We start from the raw sequence: 25,630 nt of genomic DNA, 5'->3' as shown, positions 1-25,630 counted from the left end.
ATTATGTTGTATTTTGCCAAAGTAGCCCAGGTAACATGATTTCAAACTTGACACATCATTGGCTGGTTCTGAGACAGGACCGATTGCTTCAGCCTTGAATTACTGGAAGTGAGTCTTGCTTTATGAAGCAGCAATGTTTTTTTACATTAAAATTTTATACACAATTTTTTATTTTACATTGAATTTTAAAAAACTGATTTTTTTTCTAATAAATTGTCAGCATAATTGGATGTAAAAAAGTTATGTTCACAAAATTTAAACGCAAAAATAAATTCAGTGTCAACAAAAAAGCTCTCGTAATAAAGACACAAAGGAGTGGTAATTATATTTTTTTTGGCAACACGCAGTGGCCACATTAATTTATTAAGTCAGGATTGTTGAATGAGGCAGAGACGTTTTTTACTAAATTCTTTCTAATACGCTTCTCCCTTGTAGACTTTGTTTCTGTAAGTAAGATACAACTATGGCTATGTTCACACTGAAGAGTAGGATGTTGAATTCAGATTTTTTTTGTCAAATCCGATTCTTTACTTGCAAAAAACTGCAATTTCTAATGTGAACACAATCTGACCCGCATGCAGACATGACGTCCCATGTTTACGGAAGTATACATGGCTCTAATTCCAGTCGGTCTCACTCATGGCGCATTTGTGGCAATTTCAAGGATTTTGTGGAATGAAAGTCAACATTTTCTGAACCGAATTATTGCGTGTACAATTTTTAGAAAAAAGAGGGCAATCATTTTGGCTCTTGCAATTTGTGGGACAATTGCTTCAACGTTTGCTCCGAAGAGCATGTAAGCGAGCAGTCATAGCCAGGCGTAGTGGCACCCTGACATGACATCCTTATATTTTATGTTTTCCTGTGGTCTGCTTATTTGTCAACTACTTATTTTACACCTGTCTATTTTTTGAAGAATTATGACGCTTATGGCTATTTGATGATGTATTGGTTTATCTGACTTTTATCCACATACGAAAGAGGCCTGCCTGGGTCAGACTTGAAAAATTCTGAATTTTACTGTTCACATTGACATGAAAAAATTTGATGCGGGTCACATATGGGCAAAAAAATTGGAATTGACCTGCAGTGTGAACAAGGCCTATAATTATTTGAAACTTGTTTATGTGCTCTTTTAAACTGCAATATTGTTCAATTAAGGACACTTATTACGTTGTGTAGCTGCAACTGTAGCTCCTAGTAGCCCATAGCCCACCATGTTTATCTTTTGTAAATGCCTTGACTAAAACAGAAGAAAATGTGTGTTCATTGGAGGACAATCAGAAGTTAACTGGTTGTCAAGCAGGGTTTTTCTTATAACGACTCACAATTCAATTCGATTCAAAATGAGTCTTGATTCAACACAATTCATGATTCAAACTGATTTTAGGAATGTATCATTTGATATAAAAATAATATCAAATACAGTAGGAATCATGATTCAGATTTTTTTTTCAGCTCCCCTACTGCTGCAGGACTGCTCGTATCATAGCTCTTACTGTTTATAGATTTTAGATGAAAGCCGATACAATCTAATGCTGCGATAAAATACCAATGTCAGCTTACCCCTTATTCATCTTTGTCATATGTTAAGTGTCTAAAATGCAGTTTTTTCTATGTTAACTGTGTCCTCACTTTTCCAATGCTGTGAATTTCCAGAAGCTGAGAGCAGGGAGGAACCAGTCGGAGGATCGTGGCAATCGAGCTCGCAGCGCACATACCATCAGGACTGCAGCTTTAAGGACAGCATGTATCGTGTCGGGGACTACGTCTACGTGGAGCCTGCTGAGCCCAACCTCCAGCCTCATATTATTTACATCGAACGCCTGTGGCAAGACAACACTGGTCAGCCGCTGCATTCTGGAAATAATTGAAGTGAGAGTAGCAATTTGACTCCTGTATAATTTCAGGTGAGAAGTGGCTCTATGGTGGCTGGTTCTACAGGCCGAATGAGACGTTTCATGTCGCAACGCGAAAGTTCTTGGAGAAGGAAGTTTTTAAGAGCGACTATTACAACAAAGCCCCCCTCAGCAAGATTTTAGGCAAATGTGTGGTCATGTTTGTCAAGGTAAACATATTATCCATGTATTGCCTCAGTAGTGAGGATTGACCGATTATTGCCCGGGCCAATTATTGGCACCGATATTTTGCTTTTTGACGTATATTGGTATCGGCTTTTTTATTGATTATTTATTCTTTTACAACTACAACAGCAGATACAGTATTTTCTGGACCATTGGGTGCACCGGATTATAAGGCACACTGCCGATGAACGGTCTGTGTTTGATTTTTTTTTCATAGATGAAGCGCACCGTATTATAGGGTGCATTGAAGGAGTCATATTATTACTTTTTTCGAAATTTAGAAAACGTCCTTGTGTTCCACATAACATGTAATGGTGGTTCTTTGGTCAAAATGTTGCAAAAATTATGTTTTACAGATCACCTTCAAGCCGCTTTCTGACTGCCGTTTTGTGGGCGGTCTTATATACGTAGCCCACCTTCGACAGCGTCTTTTCTCTGTCATTTTTGTTGTAGCGGTGTAGCGTACAAGGACGGGAGTGGAACAAGTGTCAAAAGATGGAGCAAAGTGTTTTAATGACATTCAGATTTTACATAAATGAATAACAGAGCAGCATCTCCTAATCCGGAAACAACAACACCGGAAATGTGTCCCATGAAAAACCGTCCGACCAGAACTCTAATGTAAAATCACTACACCGGTATGTTTTAGCGCTTTCAAGGCAAGTTAACTGAAAGATATAAGTAAGAACTTTACACTACTTAATATTAGAAATGGCTACAGCGCAGGATGAATGTCACATAACAAGAAAATAGAGAAAAAGAAGAAGCTTATCGACTACGGTGTCTACAAAGGTGGAAATTTTTCAGGATTGATGCAGATCCCAAATACAGATGAGCAGGTACCAGAAGGTCAGAAAAGTTGCTTTTGCTTAATATTGCGAAACAAAACACCAGATAATGTCTTACCTTATACTTGCACCATAATAATACTCACATGTTGAACCATATCAAGCGGTGCGGCTTCATAGTTAACCAAAGTTGTACTAAAACATTTTGATAGATTTTTGAGCACCGTGTGCAGTGTTCTATATTTTCAATGGAACACATAAAATGTTGGTATTGTTTACTTGAGTCGTATTGCCACCATAGTGCAGTCTACACGTATCGCTTATGTTTGACTGCCATCTACTGGTCACACTTATCATTACACCATGTTCCAAATAAAATTGCTTCAAGGTCGGTAAGCAAAGCCAAAATCATTCCGTACATTAAATGCAGTCTCATATTGACACTGCATTTATTTGACTTCTTGTGAGAATTCTTCTCCAGTCTCCTCGACCGCAGATAGGGGTGCAACGAAGAAAAAAACTCACTGTTCGGATTGTTTCTCGGATCAGAGTCACGGATCGGGTCATTTTTCGGCTCAGCAAAAAAAAAAGACAAGACAAATAAACAGAAGTTTTGTCTTTTTGTTAAGTAATACTTTTAAATTCCATCCATCCATCTTTTTCTCTCTTTTCCGAGGTTGGTTCGCGGGGGCAGTAGCCTAAGCAGGGAAGCCCAGACTTTCCTCTTCCCAACGTATCCTGGGTCTTCCGCGTGGACTCCTACCGGTTAGATGTTCCCTAAACACCTCCATAGGGAGGCGTCCGGGTGGCATCATAACCAGATGCCCGAACCACCTCATATGGCTCCTCTCGATGTGGAGGAGCAGCGGCTTAACTTAAAGCTCTTCCCGGATGGCCAAGCTTCTCACCCTGTCTCTAAGGGAGAGCCCTGACACCCGGCGGAGGAAACTCATTTCGGTCGCTTGTACCCGTGATGTTGTCCTTTCGGTCATAACCCAAAGCTCATGACCATAGGTGAGGATGGGAACGTAGATCGACCGGTAAATTGAGAGCGTTGCCGCTCCTTCTTCACCACAGCGATTCTCCTCTCTGAGCTGCCACTTTACCGTGGTAGAGGAGTTTGCTTGTCCCAATGATCCTAGGAGCTATGTTGTCCGGGGGCTCTCATGCCCCCTGGTAGGGTCTCCCAAGACAAACAGGTCCTAGGTGAGGGATCAGACAAAGAGCAGCTCCAAGACTTCTATGGGAAAGCAACAATCAGGACTCAGATATCCCTCGCTCGGATGCGGGTCACCGGGGCCCCCCTCTGGAGCCAGGCCCGGAGTTGGGGCACGATAGGCAATGTGGGTCACCCCTCCAATGGGCTCACCACTCATGGGAGGGGCCATAGATTTCGGGTGCATTGTGAGCTGGCCGGCTGCCGAAAGCAGGGCACTTGGCGGTCTGATCCTCGGCTACATAAGCTAGCTCTTGGGACACTTTTAAATGATTAAATTAAAATAAATAAAATCAAGTTAAAGTGCACAAGGTATGATATCTTATTTTTAACATAATTAATGAAAAACAGTATAACATAAAAATGCACTTCTCCTTTCTTTAAACTTGGACCAATGACCATTAACAAAAAAACAACTTAAAGTGCAACATAAAAATGCACAACATCTTCCTTGAAACATAGATAGTGAAATAAAGCTTGACATCTGGAGTGATGCTGCTGTCTTCCACACTTGGAGCCAAGGATTGTAGAATCCTTGTTTTCAGTGTGAAGATCATTGACACAGAAGGTGAAGTTTCAGTACTCAGCAGAGATACAACAGTTTTGAGAGGTTTAAACACCTGGAGGACCTCCTTTGTCACTCTCGCATCATCATCAGACAGGATGATGATGTCTTTGACATTTGTCTTCAGGGTCTTGTGGGTCAATGCAGAGTATATAGCTGCCTGCTGCTCCAACATATCATAAGTGGAGTTCCACCTTGTTGGGACATCATGTATGAGCTTAGGAGTAGACAGCTTTGTCTTAAGCACAGGAGCAGTTGTGCTTGGGTTGAAGTAGGAAACCACCTTCCTGATCCTCCCAAGGAGGTGCTCCATCCTATTGACTGAGATTCCCTTATGTGATGCCAAATTCACTACATGTGCAAAGCACCCTACCTGTGGTCCCAGTCCTGCCTCATTCACTGCATTTATTGTTTTTTTGGCATTATCACTTGTGACTGGGATATCTTTATCTTCCATTCCTCCACTGCTTGTTTCAATACCTGCACAAGATGACTCTCGTAGAGGGGGTGTGTCTTCTCATCTCCCAGTCTGCTGTGATGAAGGGAGCGCTTATCATTATGTGGTTCCCATGGACATCCATCCGTCTGTCGTGAGCGCAACAGATGATGCTCGGGATAGTTCATCCACAACTTTTTTCTTCTCCTGCTCATAAAGATCTGGTACAATCTTATCGCTGAAGTGGGTGCGCGATGGGATGTCGTAACATGCGTCAAGCACGTTCAGCATGTGTTTAAAACCCTCGTTTTGCACAACCGAGTCTGCACCTATAAACACACCGATTAAATTGTGCGGGGTGTTCAAGCTCCCCCGTTACTCCGATCACCATGACCACCCTCTGTGTGTACTGAACGTGCGAATAACATTTTTTTTTCCATAAATTAAACCGCGTATCACGTTTGTGTCGAACATAAGATATTGATCCGAACGAATCACAGATCAATATTGATCCGTTGCACCACTAACCGCGGTGTACTGATTAAATCCAGTACGTCCCTTCTGCTTACATGAACTTCCAGTTTTTGTCCTTCTTTCCTGGGGTCTACCTCCAGTTTTGTCTATTTTCACTACTGCAGTGATCGATTCGCACAACAGGCTTGGAGTGTGGGCTAAATAAAGGATCGCCGCGAGTTTGGTGTTTCGTTATTCAATCAAATAACATGACAGTGCGGTTGAAGATGGATGATGGATGGATGAATGGACAGAGATGTTTAAACATGAAGAAATCAGAAAATGTTTGTATAAATATCTTGACTAATTGGAGACTATGTAAGTAAAGAGCAGGCAGCAGCTTATACATTCTCATACTTTTATATAACATCTAGGAAAAAATTGTCAGCCAGTTTGAAAAATGTCTCAACATTAAGCTACATAAAGGAGCCTGAGGTCCTGAGTAGTCCTGGGTTCAATCCCGGGCTCAGGATCTTTCTGTGTGGAGTTTGCATGTTCTCCCCGTGACTGCGTGGGTTCCCTCCGGGTACCCCGGCTTCCTTCCACCGCCAAAAACATGCACCTGGGGATAGGTTGATTGGCAACACTAAATTGGCCCTAGTGTGTATGAATGTTGTCTGTCTATCTGTGTTGGCCCTGCGATGAGGTGGCAACTTGTCGAGGGTGTACCCCGCCTAACGCCCGAATGCAGCTGAGATAGGCTCCGGCACCCCACGCGACCCCAAACGGGACAAGCGGTAGAAAATGGATGAATGGATGGTTAGCAATATTTTAGAAATGTATTAAATCCATAAACTGTGATAGAATTGAGTAGATGGCGAGTTGTGATCCCATATTTTACCAACTTTCCAAGGAGATTTCCCATATTTTGAAATGCAAATGTTAATGCTCCACTGAAACGCAGCATTAGACACATGTCACAAAGGTGTTTGGGAAATTTCCTGAAGTTGTTTGGTGCTAACTTAACCACAACATTAGTGCCAACTTAACCACAACATTAGTGCCGCGTAAAACATTATGTCACTACTAGTGTAAGTTTTCCTAAAAAAATGTTTTGAAAAAATCTCAAAAGTCTTGTGCAGCTGTTAACTGAGATATACTATTTCTGTTTCAATAACTTTACTAGTGTAAATGAATATCGGCTCCAAATATCGGTTAATGGTCTCCTTGACTACTAATAATTGGTATTGGTATCGACTGGGGTGTGGGGAAAAATCGATTTGAATACAAATCGAATCGAATAAGTTGTGCAGTTCAGAATCGGGTCTCATTTAAAAAAAAAAAAATATATATATATATATATATATATATATATTTATATATATATATATATTTTTTGTTTTTTTTGTTTTGTTTTGTTTTAATCAATCCAACAAACCACTACACAACAATACCATAACAACGCAATCCAATTCCAAAACCAAACCTGACCCAGCAACACTCCGAACTGCAATAAACAGAGCAATTGAGAAGACACAAACACGACACAGAACAAACCAAAAGTAGTGAAACAAAAATGAATATTATCAACAACAGTATCAATATTAGTTATAATTTCAGCATGGCAGTGATTGAAAATCCCTCATTGACATTATCATTAGACATTTATAAAAATTTAAAAAAGAACAATAGTGTCACAGTGGCTTACACTTGCATCGCATCTCATAAGCTTGACAACACACTGTGTCCAATATTGTCATAAAGATAAAATAAGTCATATTTTTGGTACGTTTAATAGTTAAAACAAATTTACAATATTGCAATCAGTTGATAAAACTTTGTCCTTTACACTTATAAAAGCTTTTTTTTTTTTTTAAATCTACTACTCTGCTTGCATTTCAGCAGACTGGGGTAGATTCTGCTGAAATCCTATGTATTGAATGAATACAGAATCGTTTTGAATCGGAAAAATATCGTTTTTGAATCGAATCGATTCGAAAAAAAATCTATATATTATCGAATCGTGACCCCAAGAATCAATATTGAAGCGAATCGTGGGACACCCAAAGATTCGCAGCCCTAGTATCGACCCTGAAAAAATATACTCACTTGTGCTGACAATGTCTGTGCTGTTTCAGGACTACTTCAAACTTTACCCGGAACGCTTCAAGGCCGAGGACGTATACGTGTGCGAGTCTCGCTACTCTGCCAAATCCAAGTCCTTCAAGAAAATCAAGTTGTGGACCATGCCCTTGAGCTTGGTTCGCTTTGTCCCAAGAGAAGTGCCTCTGCCTGTAGTCCGGGTGGCGTCCATATTCGCTATAAAACAAGAAGAGAAACCAACAGAAATTACAGATGAAACCAAAGTGACCGAATGTAGGGTTGTCGATAAGGTAAAGCCTGTTTATCTGTAAAATGATAGAATTCACATTTTGCTTTCAGGAGTGCATTTTATTCCTACAGGAGAGGGAAGATATTCCACTGGAGATGCCCAACGGGGAAGCCGGATACCAGTATTTTGAGCTGCTTTGCTACAACAACCTGTGGCTAAAAGTGGGAGACTTTGTCTACGTTGGCTCTCATGGACAAATGCGCCATCAAGTGGGCAGGTGGAGTAAATGTGTTGATGCAGAAGAGTGGAAAAACCTTGTCCAGATTTCCAACATGAAGCTCTGTTGTCCAGGATTGAGAAAATGTGGAAGCGAGAAGGAGCTGGCTACTTTTTGGGGCCGATCTTCATCCACCCAGAGGAGACGGAACATGAGCCCACCAAAATGTTTTACAAGAAGGAAGTCTTCCTAAGCAACCTTGAAGAGGCTTTTCCAATGACCTGCATCGTAGGTAAAGTAGGTTTCTACGAGTACCTTAATGTGTTCATTTTACTTGTATTCCGAGTCTGGACACAGAAGTCGTCTTACACGGAAGTATAAGAGGTGTTTTGATACCATACCGAAATTGTATTATTAGCCAGTACCAATCACAATGCCAGCACCAATCCTACATAATTATAGTTTTGTAGTGTGGAATATTAGTAAAGGCTTGATCAAGTAAAATTTGTCAAACCGAGAAAAATTGCAGTTATGAAAAACCGTAACATCTTTATTATTGACCGTCTGGAATGGACTTATGCTGTCTTTAAGTTGAAGAGGTGTGGTGATTGTTTTTTGCCGACACCTTGTCTCTACAATAATTTATTAAGTTTAACTCTTGGCAAAGTAAGTAGAATGATTCGGACACGTTTGTTAGTAAACTCTTTCGAATATGCTTTGTATCTGTTAATAATATGCAACTAGAATTGTTTGCTAGTTGTTTATAGACAAAGGTTGTGTTTTAGACTGCAATATTGTGCAATGAAGGACACTTACTACATACAGTACAGGTCACATGTTTGGACACACCTCATTCGATCCGTTTTCTTTATTTTCATGACTATTTGTAGATTTTCACTAAAGGCATCAAAACTATGAATGAACACGTGGAGTTATGTACTTAACAAAAAAGGTGAAATAACTGAAAACATGTTCTATATTATAGGTTCTTCAAAATACAAACCCCGTTTCCATATGAGTTGGGAAATTGTGTTAGATGTAAATATAAACGGAATACAAAGATTTGCAAATCCTTTTCAACCCATATTCAATTGAATGCACTACAAAGACAAGATATTTGATGTTCAAACTCATAAACTTTATTTTTTTTAGCAAATAATAATAAAGTTGAATTTCATGGCTGCAACATGTGCCAAAGTAGTTGGGAAAGGGCATGTTCACTACTGTGTTACATCACATTTTCTTTTAACAACACTCAATAAACTTTTGGGAACTGAGGAAACTAATTGTTGAAGCTTTGAAAGTGGAATTCTTTCCCATTCTTGTTTAATGTAGAGCTTCAGTCGTTCAAGAGTCCGGGGTCTCCGCTGTCGTATTTTACGCTTTATAATGCTCCACACATTTTCGATGGGAGACATGTCTGGACTGCGGGCGGGCCAGGAAAGTAACCGCACTCTTTTGCTACGAAGCCACGCTGTTGTAACACGGGCTTGGCATTGTTTTGCTGAAATAAGCAGGGGCATCCATGATAACGTTGCTTGGATGACAACATATGTTGTTCCAAAACCTGTATGGACCATTCAGCATTAACGGTGCCTTCACAGATGTGTAAGTTATCCATGCCTTGGCCACTAATACACCCCCATACCATCACAGATGCTGGCTTTTGAACTTCGTGCTTGTAACAATCCGGATGGTTATTTTCTTCTTTGTTCCGGAGGACACCACATCCACAGTTTCCAAATATAACTTGAAATGTGGACTTGTCAGACCACTGAACACTTTTCCTCAGTCCATCTTAGAGGAGCTTGGGCCCAGCGAAGCTGGTGGTGTTCCTGGGTGTTGTTAATAAATGGCTTTCGCTTTGCATAGTAGAGTTTTAATTTGCATTTACAGATGTCGCGACCAACTGTAGTTACTGACAGTGGTTTTATGAAGTGTTCCTGGGCCCATGTAGTGATATCCTTTACACACTGGTGTTGGTTTTTGATGCAGTTTCGCCTGAGTGTTTAAAGGTCCGTAATATCATCGCTTACGTGCAGTGATTTCTCCAGATTCTCTGAACTTTTTGATGATTTTACGGACCGTAGATGGTAAAATCCCTAAATTCCTTGCAATAGCTCGTTGAGAAATGTTGTTCTAAAACTGTTCGACAATTTGCTTACAAATTGGTGACCCTCACCCCATCCTTGTTTGTGAATTGCTTAAAATTTCATGGAAGCTGTTTTTATACCCAATCATGGCATCCACCTGTTCCCAATGAGCCTGCAAACCTGTGGGATGTTCCATATAAGTGTTTGATGAGCATTCCTCAACTTTATCAGTATTTATTGCCACCTTTCCCAACTTCTTTGTCACGTGTTGCTGGCATCAAATTCTAAAGTTAATGATTATTTGCAAAAAAAAAAAAATGTTTATCAGTTTTAACATCAAATATGTTGTCTTTGTAGCATATTCAACTGAATATGAGTTGAAAATGATTTGCATATCATTGTATTCTGTTTATATTTACATCTAACACAATTTCCCAACTCATATGGAAACGGGGTTTGTAGCTTCCCTTTGCTCTGATTACTTTTTTGAAATTCTCTCCGTGAGCTACAAGAGGTAGTCACCTGAAATGGTTTTTACTATGGTTTTTACTTCACAGGTGTGCTTGAAGAATGAAGACTGTGCAAAGCAGTAATCAGAGCAAAGGGTGGCTATTTTGAAGAAACAAGAATTTAAAACATGTTCTCAGTTATTTCACCTTTTTTTGTTAATTACATAACTCAACATGTGTTCATTCATAGTTTTGATGCCTTCAGTGACAGTCTACAATAAAATGAAAATAAAGAAAACACATTGAATGAGGAGGTGTGTCCAAACTTTTGGCATGTACTGTATGTCTAGCTTGTGTGTTTTTGTGTGCTCAGCTGTTGTGTAGCTGCTGTTTCCAAGTAGCCTAAAGCCTACCATGTTTACCTTGACTTGACAAAACTACAAAAAAATGTGTGTTTAATGGAGGACATTTCGATAGTAACTGGTTTTCCAGTGGGGATGATAATCCTACAACAACTCCCAGTTCGATTCGATTCAGAATTTGATTGTGCTTCGCTGTTGTGTAGCTGCTAGCTCCTATGGCCTAAGATTCTTACCTTTTGTAAATGACTTGACTAAAATCGAAAAAAGACCACCCTTCAGGGTTTCCCCAAGACTGCCAAAATACCTGTGGTGCTGGGGGCTTGGTTATGGGCATGGTTCCCGACAATCATGGCGTGCGTCTTGTTACATCCGGTTTAGGCAGTGTTGCATTTGCTAAACAAAACCTTTTTTTGATGACCACGTTTTCGGTGAGTCACTAGTTAGTAGTGCACACATAATAGGCTATATACGCCTAAACAAAAATAAAATGCACCACTTTTGTTTTTCTCCCATTTTTCATGAGTTGAACTCAAAGATCTAAAACTTTTACTATATACACAAAAGACCTAATCCTCTCAAATATTGTTCACAAATCTGTTAGTGAGCACTTCTTTGTAGCCAAACTAATCCATTCCACCTCACAAGTGTGGAATATCAAGATGCTGGTTAAACAGCATGATTATGTGTACTATGTGTGCCTTAAGCTGCCCACAATAAAAGGCCACTCTGAAATGTGTAGTTTATCACACAGTCCAATGCCATAGATGTCGCAAGTTTTGAGGGAGCATGCAGTCGGCATGCTGACTGCAGGAATGTCCGCAAGAGCTGTTGCCCGTGAATTGAATGTAATTTCTCTACAGTAAGCCGTCACTAAAGGCGTTTCAGAGAATTTGGCAGTAATTCCAACCGGCCTCACAACCACAAACCACGTGTAACCGCACCAGCTCAGGACCTTCACATCCAGCAGGTGCACCTCCATGACCCGGACAGCTGCTGCAACAATTGGTTTCCATAACAAAATAATTTCTGCACAAACTATGAGACACCGTCTCAGGGAAGCTCATCTGCATGCTCGTCCTGACTGCAGTTCGTCTAGCACGTTGGAGAGGTGTTGGCTTCACGGATGAATCGCAGTTTTCACTGTTCAGAGCAGTCGTGAAGGAGAGCGGTTTGATGATGTCATCTTTGTGAAACGAGTGGATGATGGTGGGGGTGGGTTTATGGTATGGGCAGGCGTATGTTATGGACAACAAAAGCAAGTGCATTTTAATGATGGCATTTTGAATGCACAGCGATAACAAGATCCTGAGGCCCATTGTTGTTCCATTCACTTGAGACTAGTGCTGGGCGATATATCGAATATACTCGATACATCGTGGGTTGGTCTCTGTGCGATATGTTTTTAAACACACTTGCCTTTAAGCATATTGGCAAATAATGAGGAAGTGTTGTTGTGGGTCCGGGGAAGCACAGACACTAAAGTGTTTGCACAGGAGGTAACACTTGTTGGAATTGTGCTGTTTGATTGGCAGTACAAGTTAAAAATAGCGTCAGAATTTTTTGTGACTTCTGCTGGGGGCTAAGGTACATTATGTTACTTTAATTTGTTTTCTCATTTAGTTACATTAAGGGGAAAACCCCTTAAGAGAAAACCCTGACCTTGTGTGCTCATAAAAGGACATTTAGATCTTAACTGACTGTCCAACTTTGCACAAGTAAACACTCAGCATGACTGCTTTTATCAAAGTGTTTAAATTAGAGATTTTAGATGTATGCCGCACCAGACCAAAGTCAATATCGGATCAGGACGCCGTAGTGTAGCCAATATATTCTTTAAGCATTTTGAGTTTTTGAAAGGGCGCTTTCATTGTGACGCCGCATTGATAGATAGACGTTTAATGAACTGGTTTATCAGAACAGAAAATCCACTGACCAACTTCAATGTCACATGATAATATTCAGCCAATCAAATATTTACATTCCATTGCGATTCTAAATACAGAGAGAGACGAAAGAGAAGAGGAGAGAATTAAACGGAAAATCGAGTGAGATCTACAGTGAAAGAAGAGAAACAAGTGAGAGGGCAGAGACGAGTACCGACAGCTTCTAATAAATGTTCCTTCAAACCATTTCAGTCAAGGTTTAAAATCCTGGCAGGACAAGCTATCGTGAATCAACTACAAGGGTGCATCAACTCAATATACTAAAAATTGACAACATGATGTTTACGACCTTTTGCTTGAGATTGTTTTCTCTACCTGGACTGATAAGAAAACTCCTGTCCTGGTGGAATGTTTACACATGTTTGTTGTCTCCCAGGGAAGTGTGTGGTGTCATCCTTCAAAGAGTACTTGTCTTGTCGGCCGACCGAAGTGCCTGAAGAGAATGTTCTGCTGTGTGAGAGTCGCTACATCGAAAGTGAGAAGCAAATGAAGCGATATAAAGGCCTCAAGCGCATTTCGTCGTCCGCAAAGGTGGTGGAAGATGAAATCTACTATTTTAGGTAAGGGAACTTGTATACATCTGATTGATTTTTTTATGTTTCACAAACTACGGCTGGGAATCTCAGCCTACCTCACGATAGGATAAATGGCTGATGATAATGATAATATCTCGTTACAGCAATACAGATCGTACTTAATAATCTCCAATATAGTGTGTCTTTTCTTCTTTTGTGACTTCGGCCCAGTTTTCATCTACTCTCATCAGGAGTGTCCCCTGAACATGTATAACAATTACTCACTAAGGAAGAATGATGAAAGACGTTAACAGCCGTCCACGTTTAAGCATAAGTTAATTTCTGTAAAGTAGGAATTCTTACCTATAAAACATTTTCAAAGTAAATGCGTAAAACTAAATATGTTAATTAATAATTTTAGGGCCCTTTAGACTGGAAATAACACTGTTAAAGTCACGTTTACACTGATATAGTGGACATAATACAAATAAAACAAGACATATACTGTACTGTGATAGATATGACATACCGTACAGCAAAGGTCCCCAAACTTTTTGACTCGGGGGCCGCATTGGGTTAAAAAAAAATTGGCCATAGGCCGGTTTGTATATATAATATAATGTCATGGCTGTCTTGAGTTTCCAATAATTTTTTGACAACTCTTATTTTTTGTGATAGAGTGATTGGAGCACACACATTCATGAAGTTTGGTTATTTTATTAATTTATTATGGTTCTACTGAAAATGTGACCAAATCTGCTGGGTCAAAAGTATACATACAGCAATGTTAATATTTGGTTACTTGTCCCTTGGAAAGTTTCACTGCAATAAGGCGCTTTTGGTAGCCATCCACAAGCTTCTGGCAAGCTTCTAGTTGAATTTTTGACCACTCCTCTTGACAAAATTAGTGCAGTTCAGCTAAATGTTTTGGTATTCTTAAATGGACTAGTTTCATCAGCATTGTCCACACGTTTAAGAAGGCCATTCTAAGACCTTAATTCTAGCCTGATTTTGCCATTCCTTTATTACTTTTGATGTGTGTTTGGGTTCATTGTCCTGTTGGAACAACCAAGTGCGCCTGAGACCCAACCTCCGGGCTGATGATTTTAGGTTGTCCTGAAGAATTTGGAGGTAATCCTCCTTTTTCATTGTCCCATTTAAAGCACCAGTTCCATTGGCAGCAAAACAAGCCTAGACCATAATTCTACCACCACCGTGCTTGACGGTAGGCTTGTTGTTCCTGGAATTAAAGGCCTCACCTTTTCTCCTCCAAACATATTGCTGGGTATTGTGGCCAAACAGCTCAATTGTTGTTTCATCTAACATCACATGGACAAAGATAAGACCTTCTGGAGGAATGTTCTGTTGTGCAGTCAGTTCTTTGTCCAGCCCCGCTCTGAAGGAAGTGAAGTGAATTATATTTATATACCGCTTTTTTCAAGAGACTCAAAGCGCTTTACATAGTGAAACCCATTATCTACATCTTTATTCCACATTTAAACCAGTGCGGGTGGCACTGGGAGCAGGTGGGTAAAGTGTCTTGCTCAAGGACACAACAGCAGGGACTTGGATGGCAGAAGCGGGGAACAAACCTGGAACCCTCAAGTTTCAGGCACGGCCGCTCTACCAACCGAGCCAAGGCATCAGGAAGTGAGGTTTACACTAGTGGCCCCTTTTTACAAAATAAATGACCGCGCTAGTCTTTAATTAGCGCCTGGTGGTTAACAGTTGTGGGTGTAGGCAACATCCTGATGTAGTTTTGATTAATTCCACACAAACACAGCTTTGTCTAGCTCTGCAAGCCCTTTTTAAAAGTTTTTGTCCTACTGTTGTGTACTTATCAGCGATTAATGCTGACTGAGCGGTTTGCTCCTTACTGCACTGCAAAAAGTCAGTGTTCAAAAACAAGAAAAAAATACAAAAATGAGGGGTATTTTATTTGAACTAAGCAAAATTATCTGCCAATAGAACAAGAAAATTCGGCTTGTCAAGACTTTCCAAAACAAGTAAAATTAGCTAACCTCAATGAATCAAAAAATACCTTGAAATAAGTATATTCCTACTAATAACAAGTGCACTTTTCTTGGTAGAAAAAAATAGATCTTTTTGCTCAATATGTTGAAAAATGGTCTGAAATTAAGTAAATACTAGTGCCATTATCTTGACATAATGATATGCGCTCGGCATGATTTTTTTTTCATGCATTAAGTAAGAAATTATTACTTTAAAAAAGTAGTTTTATACTTGTGTTAATGGCACAGCTTTGCAACATTTGATATTCTAGTTTTAAGCATGTTTTACTCAATATAGGTCATAAAATCTCAGCAACAAGCTGTAATATCTTACTGAGCTCATTTAGGATCAATACACTTAAAACAAGTATAACAGTCTAACATAAAATCTGCTTAGTGAGAAGACTGATCTTATAAGACAGAAAATAAGCAAACATCACCCTTATTTGAGCTATTTAATCTTACTTAGATTTCAGTTTTTGCATTGTGCTTTTACAATAACGTTGTGCTGTTGAGCAATATATTTGTTGATAAATGACCAGGTGGTGAAAGAGACTTTCTCATGCACTCCAAACCATTATTAAAGTTATTAGATCTCTTATTTCAGGAGTAACTGTCTCTCTCCAGTCATAGCCCCCCTGTGTTCTTTATGGCTATTGACATGACAATAATTACTGTTCCTTTCTAGGCTATGGTTTTTAAGCGTCTGTATTTTCCTTACACAGAAAGCTCATCATTCCTCAAAAGGAGCCATCGCCTCTGCTGGACAGGAAAATTGAAGAACTGGAGGCTAAGTTTGCTGACATGACAGACGAGGAGCTGGAGGAGCTTGGCGATGACGACAGCGAGCTGGACCTTTCTCTGCCTCGGATGCATTCCTCCATGTGCGGCGACATGGACCTTATGACCTACACGCCGCCTCAGGTCCGTCATGTTGAACGAAACGTGTTGGAGAAGAAGAGATGACTGTGTTGCTCGTAGCATTTTTGCCATCCAATCTCCTGTGTGTGCACAGTCCACAGCCAAGTCTCTAAAGGGCCTTTCCAAGAAGGAGGGCTCCAAGCGGAAAATCAACATGAGTGGCTACATCCTGTTCAGCAGCGAGATGCGAGCCGTCATTAAAGCCCGGCACCCGGACTTTTCCTTCGGCGAGCTGAGCCGCCTCGTCGGCACAGAGTGGAGGAACCTGGAGGGTTCTAAAAAAGCCGAGTACGAAGGTGAGGGGGGAAAAAAGTAAGGTTAAAACAAGAATGTCAAACTGAATTTGTTTTTGATGTGGCACAGAGCGAGCGGCGAAGGTGGCTGAGCAGCAGGAGCGTGACAGGACTCACTATCAGACGTCCCCTAGAGCAGGTACCCCAGTAGGGGCGCTAATCGGGGTGGTGCCTCCTCCAACCCCTATGGGGATGCTTAATACCAGCATGACGCCTGTGTCAGGTAACCCCTCAGAGTTGCAGATGGACCCCAGTGTCAACTAGTGGGCTTCCCTGTTTGATTTACTCTCATGTCATCATAACAGCATATTTGTGATTCAACTTCCCTGTGCTGATATAATCAATGTGTTGTGTTAGTGCTACCGTCACCACATCACACGGGGAAGCCTTTAAATCCGCCAAAACCCTCGCTGTGCGACTCCCTGAAATGCCACGTTTAAGTAGGAGTGCCGCTATCGCCACACTCCACCTTAAACACACACCTGCTTCCTGTCTACCAATCTGACTTGCTGTAGGGGATACCTGTACCAATAGGCTGCAATGTAGCATGTGTCATTATCCTATGAGAAGAAAACCTCTTAAAGGTCCTGTTTTATAAGTGGCAGATTCTGTACAATTGTGTAGTGGAAGTGTGTGGCACAGGGGTTAGTGCCTGTGCCACACAATACAAAGGTCCTTGGTTCGATCCTGGGCCCGGGGTCTTTCTGTGTGGAGTTTGCATGATCTCCCCGTGACTGGGTGGGTTCCCTCCGGGTACTCCGGCTTACTCCCACATCGAAAGAAATGCACCTGGGGATATGTTGATTGGCAACAATAAATCAGTCCTAGTGTGAGGTGGCGAGTGTGAATGTTGTCAGTCTTTCTGTGTTGGCCCTGTGATGAGGTGGCAACTTGTCCAGGGTGTACGCTGCCTTCTGCCTGAATACAGCTGAGATATGCTCCAGCGACCCCGAAAGGGACAAACGGTAGAAAATGGACGGATGAAGTCTGTTGCCCACAATCTGGCCTTGATGCTGGACTTTAGACGGTGTGAAATTGTTTTCGTAAGTCCTATAGGGCAGTGGTTCTGAAATGGGAGTACGCGTACCCCTGGGGGTACTTAAAGGTATGCCAAGGGGTACGTGAGATTTTTTTTTAAACATTCTAAAAATAGCAACAATTCAAAAATCCTTTATAAATATATTTATTGAATAATAATTCAACAAAATATGAATGTAAAAAGAAATGCAACAATGCAATATTTAGTATTGCTAGATTTTTTGTGGACATGTTCCATGAATATTGATGTTAAAGATTTATTTTTTGTGAAGAAATGTTTAGAATTAAATTCATGAATCCAGATGGATCTTTATTACAATTCCCAAAGAGAGCACTTTAAGTTGATGATTATTTCTATGTGTAGAAATTTTTATTTATAATTGAATCACTTGTTTATTTTTTAACAAGTTTTTTGTTATTTTCAAATCTTTTTTTCCAAATAGTTCAAGAAAGACCACTACAAATGAGCAATATTTTGCACTGTTATGCAATTTAATAAATCAGAAACTGATGACATAGTGCTGTATTTTACTTCATTATCTCTTTTTTTCCAACCAAAAATGCTTTGCTCTGATTAGGGGGTACTTGAATTTAAAAAAATATTCACTGAAAAAAGGATGAGAACCACTGCTATAGGGAACACACCGTTTTGTGTGTTTGTAGCTTCAATCCTAATGAGCTGCACTGCAAAAAGTCAGTGTTCAAAAACAAGAAAAAAAATATATAAAAATTAGGGGTATTTTATTTAAACTAAGCAAAATTATCTGCCAATAGAAGAAGAAAATTTGGTTTGTCAAAGACTTTCCAAAACAAGTATAATTACCTAGCCTCAATGAACCCAAAAATACCATAGAATAAATATATTCTTACTAATAAATGCACTTTTCTTGGTAGAAAAAAAAGAGACCTTTTTGCTCGATATGTTGAAAAATATTCTTAATTTAAGTAAATGCTAGTGCCATTATCTTGACATATGCGCTCAGCATCATGATTTTTTTTCATGCTAGAAGTAAAAATGTTTTACTTTAAAAAAGTAGTTTTATACTTGGGAGTGTTGACGACTCAGCTTTGCAACAGTTGATATTCTAGTTTCAAGCATGTTTTACTCAATATAGGTCATAACATCTCAGCAACAAGCTGTAATATCTTACTGAGATGATTTAGGACCAAAACCCTTAAAACAAGTAAAACACTCTAACATAAAATCTGCTTAATGAGAAGAATGATCTTATCAGACAGAAAATAAGCAAATATCACCCTTATTTGAGATATTTAATCTTACTTAGATTTCAGTTTTTGCAGTGTGTGTTTGTCCATGCCTTTTACCAACAAGCGCTATTGTGCACATAGACGCCATATATACTGTATATCACATACTTTGACTTAGACTCAAACAAACTTTAAAGATCCACAAGGGAAATTGTTCCACACAGTAGCTCAGTTACAAAGGTTGGAAAGGATAATGCACTCAAGGACACAAAAAGAGGGCGAAAACAGCAATATACAATATAACATATATGTAATATTTACTGTACATATTATATATACAGTATATAATATATGTTGATATATAATATTATTATAATATATTATTTTTAATATATATATATATATATATATATATATATATATATATATATATATATATATATATATATATAACAATATAACAAAATGAAAATCAAAATGATCAAACTTTCAACTTTGATGTCTGTTGTTGACTCATAGTTGGTCAACTAAATTTAAAGATGTGTAGCCAAACCTGTTTTCTGTTTACAAAGGTTACTTTGTAAACAGGTACACTGTTACTCTGCACTTTTCCAACATAAGATGCCGTATATAACTTACAGCAACATAACGTTAAGGAGTAGGACAAGAGGACATCAACATTAGTGACACTGGCATAGCTATATGTATGAGCTAAAGTGCTAACATTACACTCACATTTTAATAGCGATGTCATGCTAGGTTAGCCTTTTAGCTAAAAAAATAAAATTAAAAAGATCAAACTTTTAGCTCCATTGTCTGTTGTTAACTGATGGATGATTGGTAATACTTAAATTTTAAGATGTGTAGCAAAGCCTGCTTTCTTTTTACAAAGTGTTACTTTATCCACTTTTGACATAGACACTGCAACTCTGCACTTGTCCAACATGATAGATGTCATATATCCAGGGGTGGGTAGTAATGCACATTTACTCAGTTAAATTCACTTTTGTAACATTTTGAAAAACATGTACTTGTCAGAGTAATTTTAATGTAACATACATTGGTATGTTACATAAATATATTAGGATTATAGGGCGCATTAAAGGAGTCATCCATCCATTCATTTTCTACCGCTTATTCCCTTTGGGGTCGCAGGAGGCGCTGGAGCCTATCTCAGCTACAATTGAGCGGAAGGCAGGGTACACCCTGGACATGTCGCCACCTCATCGCAGTCATATTTTATTTTTTTTCCTAATTTTAAAACACTATCTTGTGGTCTACATAAAATGTAATGGTGGATCTTTGGTCAAAATGTTGCATAGATAATGTTTTACAGATCATCTTCAAGTCGCTTTCTGACAGTCGCTTCAGGATTCGCCGTTTTGTGGGCGGTCATATTTACGTGACTCACCTTCGGCAACGTCTTCTCCCCGTCATCTCTGTTGTAGCGGTGTAGCGTGGAAGAAGTGTCAAAAGATGGAGCTAACTGTTTTAATGACATTCAGAATCTCCTCATCCGTGGCTCACTAGTGCAACATCAACGCTGGAAATGTGTCTTGTGAAAAACCGTCCGACCGGAACCCTCTAATAGCTAAAGTTCCTTGGGTGAATAATGTAAACTCACGACCGTTTTTAGCGCTTTGATAGCTAGTCTGCTGACGAATATATGTAAGAACTTTACGCTACTTTATATTAGAAAAGGCAACAACGGAAGATGAATGTTACGTACATGTGAAAAAGAAGAAGCTTATGGACTATGTGATCGCCACGGACTACAATAGCAGATGCGCGCACATTTTCAATACTTATGCAGATCCCAAATACAGATCAGCAGGTAAGAAAACATGGTTTTGCATTATATTGCGAAACAAAACGCCAGGTAATGTCTGCAAAAAGGGGCCATTTTGCGGTCCTTGTACACACACACCATAATAATACTGGTATGTTTAATGTGCCGACAATCCATCAAGCAGTGCGGCTTCATAGTTTACCAAAGTCAGACTAAAACATTTTGACAGATTTTCGAATGCCGTGTGTAATATTCTATATTCTCAATGGAAGATTTAAAGTTATGGTGTCGTTTACTGATCTCTCTTGTATGTGTGACTGCCATCTACTGCTCACACTTATTACACTGTGTACCAAATAAAATAGCTCCAAGGTTGGTAACCACAACCAGAATCATGCCGTACATTAGGCGCACCGGGTTCTAAGGTGCACTTTCGATTTTTGAGAAAATTAAAGGATTTTAGGTGCGCCTTATAGTCTGAAAAATACGGTGTTATTTCAGGGATTACTTACTCTTAAGTAATTACTTTGATGACTACTCTTTAATTTTACTTGAGTCGTATTATTCTAAAGTACAAACCCCGTTTCCATATGAGTTGGGAAATTGTTAGATGTAAATATAAACAGAATACAATGATTTGCAAATCATTTTCAATCCATATTCAATTGAATGCACTACAAAGAAAAACATTTTTGATGTTCAAACTCATAACCTTTTTTTTTTTTTTGCAAATAATAACTTAGAATTTCATGGCTGCAACACGTGCCAAAGTAGTTGGGAAAGGGCATGTTCACCACTGTGTTACATCACCTTTTCTTTTAACAACACTTAATAAACGTTTGAAGCTTTGAAAGTGGAATTCTTTCCCATTCTTGTTTTATGTAGAGCTTCAGTCGTTCAACAGTCCGGGGTCTCCGCTGTAGTATTTTAGGCTTCATATTGCGCCACACATTTTCGATGGGAGACAGGTCTGGACTGCAGGCGGGCCAGGAAAGTACCCGCACTCTTGTTTTACGAAGCCACGCTGTTGTAACACGTGCTGAATGTGACTTGGCATTGTCTTGATGAAATAAGCAGGGGCATCCATGAAAAAGACGGCGCTTAGATGGCAGCATATGTTGTTCCAAAACCTGTCTGTACCTTTCAGCATTAATGGTGCCTTCACAAATGTGTAAGTTACCCATTCCTTGGGCACTAATGCACCCCCATACCATCACAGATGCTGGTTTCTGAACTTTGTGTCGATAACAGTCTGGATGGTTCGCCTCCCCTTTGGTCCGGATGACACGATGTCGAATATTTCCAAAAACAATTTGAAACGTGGACTCGTCAGACCACAGAACACTTTTCCACTTTGCATCAGTCCATTTTAGATGATCTCGGGCCCAGAGAAGCTTGCGGCGTTTCTGGATGTTGTTGATAGATGGCTTTCGCTTTGCATAGTAGAGCTTTAACTTGCACTCACAGATGTAGTGACAAACTGTTTTTAGTGACAGTGGTTTTCTGAAGTGTTCCTGAGCCCATGTGGTGATATCCTTTAGAGAATGAAATATAGGTTTTTGATACAGTACCGTCTGAGGGATCGAATGTCACGGTCATTCACTGTTGGTTTCCGTCCATGCCGCTTATGTGGAGTGATTTCTCCAGATTCTCTGAACCGTTTGATGATATTATGGACCGTAGATGTTGAAATCCATAAACTTCTTGCAATTGGTTCAATCCCCACCTAGTACCAACCTCGTCACGTCCTTTGTGTCCTGAGCAAGACACTTCACCCTTGCTCCTGATGGGTGCTGGTTAGCGCCTTGCATGGCAGCTCCCTCCATCAGTGTGTGAATGAGTAAATGTGGAAGTAGTGTCAAAGCGCTTTGAGTACCTTGAAGGTAAAAAAGCGCTATACAAGTACAACCCATTTATCATTTATAACATTAAGCAGTGGAACAGGAGGACACAAACGCTAGCTAATATACTGTATGGCTAATATATTTTTCACACGTTTGGTGCTCATAAACAGGTTTTAGGAACACATATTGCTGTTCCAGCATCAACGACGAGTCGCCTTTGCATGATAGGGGACATTTCAAAACTTTACCAGAAATTCAGCAACAAGTTTTAATGTTTTGTGTGTGATGTTGTACTTATTTTGAATATCCTCAGGCATTAACGGTGTGGCGGGTGGAAGCATGGTGAGCGTGGTAGGTCCTGGGCAGCAGGCTTCCCCTCCATACACGGGACAAGGCCAGTCAGGACAGCCGGCGCCCCAGCAGCCGTCCTCTCCGTTGTTTGTGTCCCCCCCAGCCAAGTCCCAGAGGCTCCTCCACTCTGAGGCGTACCTCAGCTACATTGAGGGCCTCACCGCTGAGTCGTCCACGGTCAGCAAGTGGGAACAAACACTTTCAGGTTAATCTTTTACATTTTTTTGGAATCCTGGAACAATTTAGATCACAATAACCAGAATGCACACTTGCACTTTCAGCTAAAAAACAAGACGTGCGCCTGACGAAAGAGCAGGAAGGTAGACTACCATCCCACTGGCTGAAGAGCAAAGGAGCCCACAAGACGATGGCCCACGCACTTTGGCGCCTGCGCGACTTGATGTTACAAGACACGCTGAACATTCGTTACGCACACAACCTGTAGCATGCTCATACAAATCCGAGCCTCTGGTCCCGCACCTGTGAGACAAGTACGGGCTTATGCTCACTAAAAGTGACTACTTTATGTTCCTTTAAAAACTGTGTGTGTATGTTTACAGGTGCGATGTTTCATTTAACATTTCAGATATGCTGTTCCAAGTGCAATATTGTGACAACTATTACGTGTGTGATCAATGCCTTCTGTGTTGCATTTATTTCATATTTACATTCAAGTGTATTAAAAAGAATGTTGCTGGTAAAAAAAAATGAAGTGTTTTGTACACAGGTCACAGTTGTGTTTGCACTACTGCATGGGCAACATTGGCAAACGCTGTGGGGATTATTCCCAGGGCGGCACAAGGATGAGAAGGGAAAAGAAATTTGTATTTATTTGTGCTCAGCGCTCTTTTGTCGCCATCTACAGGCGGGATAGGGGCCCCTTTAATACTGCTAACATGAAGTGTCAAACATAGAACAGAAATCTATACAAAGGACTCAAGGGGGGTCTCGCACAGGCCGCCATAGACGCTAGAAAATCTGAATAAAAAAATAGGCCAAACCTCTCACATAGCGCTTCAAATAGAGTTTTCACCATACCACAGATTTTCTTAAAGCATATTTGCTCTAAATTAAACACTGAATATGAATAAATGTGACATAATTAACTACAAATATATATACTACAGTAGTTTTGGCCACTAGATAAGACCCAACCAATCATCACGTTCAGTATCGTGGCCACTGATTGGCTCAGCCTCAGGAAACATTATTACATTGGAGTAAAAGTGTGTAAAGAAGACGAAAGGAGGTTATTTCGTGTCTAAAGGGCTCTCATAATAGAGAACATTTTATTCAGAAGTTAGTAAACAGGTTATTTATGCTCTCGCTAAAACTATGTTTGATTTATAATTCAGGAGTCCTACCTTAAGGAAATTAATTCATGATGGTCATGCCCAGAACTAATTAACAGCAATAAACGAGGGATTGTTAAAGACACACAGGAAAGTGGGGAAAAACAGCCATAAATGTTAAAAATGCCCAATATTGTCAAAAATACCTACCAGGGTTTGAGTCCCATAAATCCCACAAGGAGCCAGAATGCCCAAAATGTCAAAGATACACCCAGGAAAGACAAACAGGAAAGCGGGGAAGAAGAGGGGAAAAACAGCCGTAAATGTGGAAAAATGCATAACATTGTTAAGAATATTGTTTGAGTTCCATAAGTCCCTGGAAGAGCCAAAAAAAAAAAACAGGAATGACGCAAAGAAAAGCAGGAAAGTAAAGGGAAAAAACTAAATACAAAATACCTACCTACCTAAACAGGTTATTGATGCTCTTGCTAAAACTATAATGGATTTATAATTCATGAATCCTACCTTAAGGTAATTAATTTATGATGTCATGTCTGGAACCAATTAACAGCAATTAACAAGGGATCATTAAAGACGCACAAGAAAGAGGGAAAAAACAGCCATGAATGTTAAAAATGCCAAATATTGCTAAAAATACCTACCCGGGTTTGAGTTCCATAAGTCCCACGAGGAGCCAGAATGCCAAAAATGTCAAAAATACAGCCAGGAATGCATGTTTTCTACCGCTTTCATGAGAGGAACAAATTAGATTGTTTTTCTAACACAATTTACAATGTAAACCAGCACACATATACAGTACAGGCCAACAGTTTGGACACACCTTCTCATTCAATGTGTTTTCTTTTTTTTTAATGACTATTTACATTGTAGATTGTCACTGAAGGCATCAAAACTTTGAATGAACACATGTGGAGTTATGTACTTAACAAGAAAAGGTGGAATAACTGAAAACTTATTTTACATTTTAGTTTCTTCAAAATAGCCACCCTTTGTTCTGATTACTGCTTTGCACACTCTTGGCATTCTCTTGAGGGTTTTCACTTCACAGGTGTCATAGTTTTGATGGCTTCAGTGGTCGTTAAAATAAAGAAAACGCATTGAAATGAGAAGGTGTGTCCAAACTTTTGGTCTGTACGGTACAGTATATCCATCCATCGATCCATTTTCTTCCTTCATCAGAAGTCGGGTCGCGGGGGCAGCAGCTTAAGCAGAGAAGCCCAGATTCCCTCTCCCCAGCCACTTTGTCCAGCTCCTCCTGGGGGATCCCGAGGTGTTCCCAGGTCAGTTTAGAGACATAGTCTTCCCAGCGTTACCTGGGTCTTCCCTGTGGCCTCCTACCAGTCGGCCGTGCCCTAAACACCTCCCCAGGGAGATGACCAGATACCCAAACCATCTCATCTGGCTCCT

The 25,630-nt window shown here is 39.9% G+C and overlaps 1 protein-coding gene across 7 annotated transcripts in view; it reads left to right on the top strand.

Annotated features, from left to right (window-relative positions):
- The window catches only part of pbrm1 (polybromo 1), a 65,305-nt gene extending 41,558 nt beyond the window's left edge, over positions 1-23,747 (top strand). For 3 of the 7 annotated variants that reach the window (XM_061922717.1, XM_061922719.1, XM_061922714.1), the window contains 11 exons: positions 1,660-1,845; positions 1,911-2,068; positions 7,681-7,935; positions 8,006-8,151; positions 8,226-8,383; positions 13,315-13,498; positions 16,191-16,389; positions 16,481-16,682; positions 16,750-16,902; positions 22,873-23,115; positions 23,192-23,747. In XM_061922717.1, the coding sequence (XP_061778701.1) occupies positions 1,660-1,845; positions 1,911-2,068; positions 7,681-7,935; positions 8,006-8,151; positions 8,226-8,383; positions 13,315-13,498; positions 16,191-16,389; positions 16,481-16,682; positions 16,750-16,902; positions 22,873-23,115; positions 23,192-23,355 (2,048 nt within the window). In that variant the 3' untranslated portion in view covers positions 23,356-23,747. Of the gene's footprint in view, positions 1-1,659; positions 1,846-1,910; positions 2,069-7,680; positions 7,936-7,984; positions 8,152-8,225; positions 8,384-13,314; positions 13,499-16,190; positions 16,390-16,480; positions 16,683-16,749; positions 16,903-22,872; positions 23,116-23,191 lie in introns of all 7 variants that reach the window. The other 4 variants (XM_061922716.1, XM_061922715.1, XM_061922713.1 and 1 more) reach the window with 2 other exon arrangements.
- Positions 23,748-25,630: the final 1,883 nt, after the last annotated feature.

Source organism: Nerophis ophidion, linkage group LG16, assembly GCF_033978795.1.
Source record: "Nerophis ophidion isolate RoL-2023_Sa linkage group LG16, RoL_Noph_v1.0, whole genome shotgun sequence".
NCBI lineage: Eukaryota > Metazoa > Chordata > Actinopteri > Syngnathiformes > Syngnathidae > Nerophis > Nerophis ophidion.
Note: the sequence above shows the minus strand (reverse complement) of the source record. Positions and strands in the feature narration are given on the sequence as shown.